Source organism: Juglans microcarpa x Juglans regia, chromosome 3D, assembly GCF_004785595.1.
Source record: "Juglans microcarpa x Juglans regia isolate MS1-56 chromosome 3D, Jm3101_v1.0, whole genome shotgun sequence".
Taxonomy (NCBI): domain Eukaryota; kingdom Viridiplantae; phylum Streptophyta; class Magnoliopsida; order Fagales; family Juglandaceae; genus Juglans; species Juglans microcarpa x Juglans regia.
Window position 1 is genome coordinate 15,186,001 of NC_054598.1, and position 9,023 is coordinate 15,195,023.

General features: G+C 36.1%; 1 protein-coding gene and 1 long non-coding RNA gene across 2 annotated transcripts; both read right to left on the minus strand.

Moving 5' to 3' along the window:
* Positions 1–6,303: 6,303 nt before the first annotated feature.
* On the minus strand, positions 6,304–6,883 carry LOC121254893. Its single transcript, XM_041155093.1, has 2 exons — positions 6,845–6,883; positions 6,304–6,729 (listed from the first exon to the last, which is right to left on the minus strand). Exon 2 carries the CDS (start codon positions 6,721–6,723, stop codon positions 6,319–6,321), a length of 405 nt encoding a protein of 134 aa, XP_041011027.1. The 5' UTR covers positions 6,724–6,729; positions 6,845–6,883; the 3' UTR covers positions 6,304–6,318.
* Positions 6,884–6,890: 7 nt separating this feature from the next.
* Positions 6,891–7,400, minus strand: LOC121254896. Its single transcript, XR_005938739.1, has 3 exons — positions 7,307–7,400; positions 7,095–7,187; positions 6,891–6,940 (listed from the first exon to the last, which is right to left on the minus strand). It is a non-coding gene; the product is annotated as an uncharacterized LOC121254896 (long non-coding RNA).
* Positions 7,401–9,023: the final 1,623 nt, after the last annotated feature.

The following is a 9,023-nucleotide window of genomic DNA, read 5'->3' on the forward strand; positions in this document are numbered from 1 at the left end:
TCAATCGAAGAGTTGTACAAGTCTCAAATAGATAAATTTTACACAAATCTTTGTAAAAAAGTAAACAATACTTTGAAAAAGTATAAAAAATTATTCTTTTTTAGTGAGATCTAGTTCTAAAATCTACTTTTTTAGAACGAGCTTATGCAAAGCTTTACTCAATAAGTAAATAATAAAAAGTCACTTACACCAAGAGGAAGTTTTTTTATTTATCGGAAAAGTAGTGTAATAAAATGATAGAAAAATTAAATGGCGGCAAAGGCAAAGACACGGGTAATAAGACATCAATAACTACGTATTTGAAAGTCCTTTTTCACTCTATTGAATTAGTGAGTAATCATAAATGGCAGCGAGGAAATATTTCGTATTCAAACGTTTGTTTTAATCTTAATCATGTCAATAAATCGAGTAAGTTTATTGTGTAATAAAAACAATAAAATGAAATGGTTTTTTAGCACATGAAGAGTACTTAGGATAAGTACTATATAAAGTCAATAAAATAAAATGAAAAAAAATCAAATAGTGAGGTGGCTGCTCAATAGAATACAAAAAGGATGCTTCTGAAATTCTCTCTCTCTCTCTATATATAATAGATAACTAAATGGTTATATGGGAACAAAGTAAACACAGAGAAAAAACATAATTATAAATAATTAATATCTAATCAAAGGAAGAAATTAAGAGAAGAAGAAAGAAGAAACGAAACAGAGATATATAGACGAGAGGAGAGATCGAGTTGCAGAGATCAATGAATTAAGAAAGAATTGATGATCTGTATAATGTCTATTTATAATTGATCAGCAAGTTGACTAACTGACTACAACGTCAAAGCGTGATCTCTATTAACCAATGAATTTGCCAGCTAGCTTTATCAAGTACTGATATTTACAATTCAGTCCTTCGAAAACTTTCAAGCCGAAGTGATCAGCTACAATAATTAGTACATAGTACGTCAACATCACCAGCCATGCATGCACCATGATTTTACGTCCCTGCAGGCCTCAACGACGGCATGCACAAGGAAAAAAAACCGTGTGATTCAGGTGTCCTTCTAATTCTGCCCTTTGAAGTGGCAATTCCTTCTAACGTCATGGGTTCAGGTGTCCTTCTTGATCCGCCACTTGAAGTGGCAAGTCCTTCTAACATGGTTACCACCTCTTTCATTTCTGGTCTTTTTTTGGGGTCTGCAATTGCATCCCAGCAACGCGTTATGACTTTTGTCAGAGAGCTTGGGCAGTAACTGGGTATCTCTGACCTCATATTCTGTGAATTCAATTATATATTAATTAGATCAATTTATCAACCTTAAGTTTACGTGTAAGGTTATAATGTTTGGATATATAGATAAGTAGAAGAAAACCAGGTACCCTATACGTCACAGAAGGTGTCAAATGTGAGAATTGGCCGGACGTTAGGAAATGGCAGATCGCAGCACAAGTACATCTCCCACAAGCAAATTCCAAAGCTGTAAACGTCACATTTCCTGCTATAAGGTCAGGGCTGAAAGTTGGTCGGTCTGGATCGGAGAAACCGACCAGACTGATTGGTTTAGTTCGATCCAGACTGAACCAAGACTGACAATTTGGTCTCAGTCTTTGAAATAGAAGAACGAAAACTTTTGGTCTAGTCCCGGAGTGGAGTTTTTCCACCATGGACGGACCGAATAGTAAAATAAAAAAAATATTATATATATTATTTATATAATAATGATATAATTAATTATGTAATTTTCATCTGACCTATCACCATTGACAATATAAAATTTTAAATATGTAATTAAAAATTAATATTATATTAATTAACTAATGTATATTATCAATTAACCTATCACCAATTCACTATTAACTAATTACTAACATCTACATCTATGAGTTATTAAATAAATTTTTTACAAAATACCTAAGTTGCAGGTAAATATAAAACATGTATGGACGGGGACCTATGGATAATTCAATTATTTATGCTTCATATACAAAATGTAAAAAGTTTAATATAGCTCATTATGCATTAACTATCATAATACATTGGCATACTCTAAGTTAGTAACAAATTAACAATTAACATCATCAATATAATTATAATTAATTATTTTTTTTAATGAGTTAGTTACATAATCTACATTAATAATTCATTTAATTTTAATTTAGTAATTTAAATAAATTTTTTTCTTAATTTATTTTAAAAAAAAGAATAAAAAAAAATTGGGCTAGACCAAATGGATCGGACCGAATCGATAGCTACTGGTCCGGTCTGGTCCCTATGGACGTTCGGTCTTGTCCGCACCCCCTCCCCCCGACCAGACCGGATCGGACCTACCGATTTACACCCCTATATAAGGTTTGTTTGCAAAGACCTGCACCGCATTGACAAGGATTTAATGTTATTTAGGAATCAATGGAAAAAAGCATTGACAAAGTTGGAATTTTTTGTATATATTTAGGAATCAATAGGAAAAAACATTTTTTATTTTTTTTATGATGGGAACCACCCCATGTCTAGGGGTGTAAATCAGTCCGGTCCGGGAGGTGATGGACCGAAATTCCATCATTATCCCTAGACCAAACATCCATAGGGACCAGACCGGACAGGTAGCTGTCAGTCCAGTCCGGTCGGTCTGGCCCAATTATTTTTTATTTTTTTTTCCTTCTTTTGTTTTCAAATAAATTAATTTAAATTATTAAATTAAAATTAAGTGAATTATTAATGATGATTATGTAATTAACTCATTAAAAAAATCTTTTATATGGTCAATGATAATAAATTAGATGAAAATTACATCATTAACTTATATAATTACTATATAAAAATAATATATAATTAAATTATTAAAAATATTTTAAAAATATATATAGAAGTTCGTTCCAATCCGATCCAAAATTTATAGATCCCGAGACCGGACAGAATGGTTTCAGTCCACAATTTATAGGACCAAGAACGATTGGTCCGGACTAAACTCCTTACACCCCTCTACGGCCATGTCACCCATGGAAAAAAGCAATTAAAGACACTACAAGGTTCAACAATTTTGCCAGCGATTATGTATCGCTGGCTATACACAACAAATCGCTGGCATATACATATCCCAGTGATTTTTAAATCGCTGGCAAGTCGCCGGTATTAACGCCCCACTTTAGATCTACTGCAACGGAAACCAAAACTCGTTGCCATCTATTAATATCCCGGCGAATTTTTTTTCGCTGCTAATTACAAATTAATCGCCGCGTATTCAATATAGGATTCTGTCATTAAACGCTGCGATAGATTATTAGCAGCGTTTACTATTCGCCGCTAAAAATGATTTTCTCGCTGCCAAATATATTTGCCAGCCACTCCACAAAATCGTCGCAATGAGAAAATCGCCGTATATTACCATATAGCAGCGATTAATTATCGCTGGTTTAGGGAATAAGCGGCGATTTTTTATATTTACCATATTATTCATAGTATTTCGCAGCGATATAATATTTGCTGCTATATACTATTATACGGCGAATTTTTACTCGCTGCGAATTGGTTTTCAAATCGGTAATATATGGCGACGATTTAATATATCGCCGCCATATATTTAGAGGCAGCGAGTTTCCAAGATCGCTGGCAAATACATTTTGGTATATAAATTTATTTGCGGCGAATATTTAGTCGCCGGTATTGATATTTAGTAGCGAAAGGTACATCGCTGGGTTGGGAGATTTAAGTGTCAGTTTACAGCGGCGAGTAAAAATTCGCCGCTAAATGCTCTTAATTCGCCGCTAAACCTGCATTTCGATTTTAAATTTCCTGGGCTTCATTTTCTTTCTAAGCCTGGTTTTTAGTTGTTCCTAAATGCACCATTCATAATCCAAACTCATTCATTCAAGTTGCTAATCAATATAACATGCAAAATAAATACATAAAGTTCCATCCAAGCCCATCAACAAAATCCAAACTCATATGTATTACAATGGGGTGGTGTATTAATGTATTCTCATATACAAACTGAGCTTTTATCCTTAATAATAAAATAAGCATCACAATCATCCAAAGGATTAGTACCAAATCATTGGTTGCAGGAAGAATTGCACTTGATCAATCAGGCCGTTACATGGGCACCAGACACAGCACAACAGAAGACATTAGGAAACCTGGCCAAGGTCATAGCTGAAAGATATCCACCATAACTCCACCCATACAACCCAATATGGCCAACTTTAGCAAGCCCTCGTTTAAATGTGCATAGCGGCTCCAGTCAGCTGATCATCAGCATCAATCTGGCCAGCCTTGTATTTTAAAGAGCATTCATTAAGCCCACGTCGAGCAGTTCCTCTATTGTCCATCTGTACAAATGGTAAGAATATATAAAAAATCATGAGCATTACGCCTATCAATTTTTCAAAATAAGTAGTATGATGTTGGATAAGACCTGCTCGAGAAGCAGGTAGAAGATAGCTTTTATCAATATGTTCGACAAAATGAGTGGAGTATCCACTATCCACTCCAGACTTATGTTTGACACCTCAAAACATGTGAAGGAAAAGATACATGTGCAGACACCTACTTAAGCCTAAAAGTTCAAGTATATAGAAGGGACCTGATCATGTATCAACCCTTTTACTTTAAAATTGTGCAACTCAACACTCACATATGTACCATAACAAGGTCAATAGACCTGGAAAGAAAAACAACTTAAACCAGAAAATCTATGGAAAATCTAGCTTATACTACCGCTCTTTATTATATGATAGATAAAGCCGAAGGAAACTTTTAGAACTGAGCATTACAACAAAAATCTTAAAATTGACTGAAAAAACTAAAATCAAATATCAATCAACAAAAGCTAAATTCATCACGTCGATTCAACATTTGCAGTAGTTTTCCAGCCCAACTTTCTGCATCCGATGCTAAGCATGCAGAACACAATAATATATCACTACAAGAAAGGAAGTAGAACCCAACATACCTCATCAAATTCCATCTGAAAGAACAATCGTGCCCTGCTGCAGCAATGCCTCCAATCTTGAATAATTAAATTAAAAGTCCAGCTCCGTTGCTGTTGCTAAATAAAGAGCGGTAGTATACTTCATAGGCTCAACTGATCCATTCCTACGACCTCCTCACATTTTCTTCCAAAATAGTTGGATGTTTGGGAAGCAGAAGGGAGAAAATCATCATCAGACGATAAAAGCTCCATTACTTGTTGTGTATAGAAACCAAAGTACATATTAATACCTGCATGGTGTTCAGCTCTAGCAACCATCCCCTTTGAAGCTTTTGACATAACAAGGAAAGCCACTGCTACACATGACAACTGAAGTTTAATGAGAAACTAGATGATAATTTGTCAAGGAAGAGGCCCAATGGCACCCCCTTCCTCTTAAAAATGAAAAATAGTAGAATATGCATTAATGTGAGAAATATTAAAGGGAAATTGCAACGCCTTACAATAGCCGTCACAGTAACACTCCTACTTAGTAAACCATAACAAATTGTACATAAAATTATAGATTACCATGATTGCTATTCCAATCAATTTTATTATAATCCAATAATTCTCTATACACCCAAACCATAGCATCAATACACCACAATATGGTCCAACCCTCAAAGCCTTTTAATAAGCTGTACAGATTCCATTATGTTATTACACAAATGGTCAGCTCAATGAGAGAGAGAGAGAGAGAGAGAGAGAGAGAGAGAGATCAGTGCAAAAGTAGTCATATGTACTAGAATTTCCAAAGCAACAAAGCTAGTTAAGAACCAAATGATTAACTGTAGAGGATCAATGTCATTTTATACGGGAAAAAAATAAAACACAAGTTGTAAGTAAACTTTTACAGAGCAGGGAAAAGGTGTCGGAACTTACTCTCTCTCTAGCCTTAAGCTTCTCTTCCAACACAAGTAATTCCAAGATCCTTCATCTCAAGGAAGCTTCTCAGAATGTCAGCCTTCTGTGTATCACATCTTACAAAAAAAAAAAAAAAAAAAAACCACTTATGTATAAAACTATCAATGAATTATTCATCGGGTTTGGGAAACAAAGTTGCTAGAAATATATTTAACACTTCACTTGTACAAGTACATTTTATGGTGGATAACTCCAAATGATACTAACCTCATTTGCAGACCATGAGAGATCCAAGAGATCCCCGGTGTAGACATAGATCCAAGATTTATATAAATATATATAATACTATATATATATTTATATCATATAGCCCAGTGTCGTATAGAGTAAGTACAAAAACCACCCAAATGGAAAACACGTCGACACCCTTGACTCCTCATGCCTCCCTGGTGTCACAAAAAACCACCCAAAAAGTGTGCCCTTTTATGAGAAGCCCCTTATGGGCCGGGGGAATCGTTACACTGAGTCTGTCGAACTGACTCAGTGAACGACGGGAAAGCCCTAAAGAAAGACTGCATCACTTTGTCATTTTCTATCTGATGCTCCCTCAGCTCCCGCATCTCTGTCCTCATTTCATCCAGCTGACTCTTGTAAGCTTCAGCATCCTTCTTATATTGCTCAGCATCCTTCTTATATTGTTCAGCATCTTTCTTGTGCTTTTCAGCCTCAGACATGTATTGTTGCATTTGAACTTTGTCACGTTGTCTACTTGACTCGGGGATGACCATTTCCCTAAGTCCCCGTGCATATCCAGGTCGATGGCCAAGAACCTCCCTAAAGACAGTCGCTGCTGCCTCATCACTACGTTGCTCTGGTCCTAGGCCATCCAACCTACCTTGCATCTCCTTCTGCACATTGAGAAAGCAACGATTATTAACAAATAATTAGCTAGTGCTATATTAATGATTTTACTACCGTATAGAAAGAAACATAGATCCCAACGGCTATTTCTGCACTACTCACATAAGTACTTTCTGTAGCATCTGTGACAAATGCATTCTTTTTCTTTGACCAACGCGTCTCTTTGTAGAAGTCGACCAAATTCTCATTCTCATTGCGCTGTCATGTGTATGAACCATTTGACATTTGAACAACAAAAGCTATGAGTAACCATAGTTAATTATAATAAAGTAATATTGTCACTAAAATCTCCAAGTAAAGTGCATTTTCACTATTCTATTGAAATGAAAAGATTGTTTTCCCTTAGACATACCTTTTGCTCAAGTAATCGGACGAATGATTTACGTCCTGATGTGTGATTAATGGCCTGCTTGTTTCGGTTCTCCCGATTTTGAGCTGAAATTTTCTGTCATACACAATAGGGAACAATTACTTATAATAGACAAACAGATTTTCCACCACAATATTTAGACATATTAAATATATACATATTATATGGTTGTATGTAAGAAAGACTATCTGTACCTTGAAGGCATCGCTGCCCCACCTTTCACACAACTTCACCCATACAATGGGGTCCACCAGACTAGTTCCATTAGCCAACGCTTTTGCGTGGCTTCCATAGGATTCATAAATCTTGTGCAAGTCATGGTGGAAGGAGTTGAAGCGCTTACGTAAAGCCTTTGTCACCGTCAATCGGTGGTTTTCGCAATCCCAGTCCAATACAAAGTCACTCTACATAAGGCAGCATGCAAACAATCAATGTGTCATCTCGTTATTTAGGCGATGATTATACTACATAAATTCACACCCCAAACAAGGACAATTAAATTTTTTACTTACCGAACACGGTCAATGAGCTCCTCTTTAATCGCTGGTGGGACATCCGACCAACGCTTGTAACTCATGTCACAGTATTGTTTCACAATCCACGATACTCGTGTTGTGAACATAGAAGCTTGTTCACAACATGGGGCTGTCTCATCATCGTTTATCTTCAACTGCACTTTCCCGTTCTTCCTTAGCTTGTCAAAGAAAATGCATCTAGATGGCCCACGAGTTTGTCTCCTCTGTTCTTGCGTTCCTTCGGTCTCCATTGGGGCATCTGCAGCTGTATTTTAAGGTACAATATATTAGTATTTTAAAGTGTAATGTGGAATATTCACACTTAATAACACATACAAACATCCAAATGCTTTCAAAATTAAAGTATTGGAAAAATGTGCACCAGTTTGTTCTCCAGTAGGTGATTGTTCCCCAGCAGTATTTGGTTGGGGTTCTTGAATATATTGTACCGCGTGAGTTGGCATAACGCATGGTGGGGGACTTGGGGCCTGTGTTGAGCCATCCGAGGAGGATTGATTACACTCCTCCGTGCTATGATATGAAGATAATTTCGTACCGCATAGTCGACAGTGATGACCTGAGTATGGGATATAACGCCTTCCACCTTGAAGACCTCGAAGTCTGCCTCCACCTCTTGAACTGGGTCCCGGCTGATTACCTGCACGAGTACAAGTTAATAACATAGTGGGATAAAATTGATGCCCTAATTGATACAAAATAATCTCAATATGCACAGACAGGTTCGTAAACAAGCAAATTTATCTACCATTTTTAGTTACTTTTAGGTAGACTAACCCTTACACTATGAGACTTTAAATAGATAAACGAATAACTGAGAGTCGGCCGTATATATACCTTGATACGGCATAGTGCATCCCAGTTCACATAGCCTCCCTGAACGTAACCTGAAGCAAATTAAATCACATGTTAGATACTATTTAATTTAGGTATAGATGTTGTAAAACTTGAATACTACTCTCAAGATTGTTTGCTACTTGCATAATAAGAAAATATGAGTTTGCATAATAAGTAGTTCGAGCCAGGTAAAATGATTTTCTTCATGGTAGTAAGAAAATAAATCAAAACATATATTTCACCCAAACACATATTGAACTATCTATATACACATACCAATTTCAAAGTTAATCTCATATTGTCAGATGTCTATATGCACATGGAAATTTCGAACAAGAATTCTAATATCTCAACCTTAAATGAACGAAGTTCCTGGGTTATATTTATAGGTTGCCAGACTCATCAGATGTTGTGTGCCCATCCTCATCTGAATGTTCCCCCTCATTTGTTGATAGGTCCTCTTCATCTGAATATTCTCCCTCACTGGCCGCATTTCCAGACTCAGAAGTGATCATGTCATCATTAATAAAGCCTGTTGAAT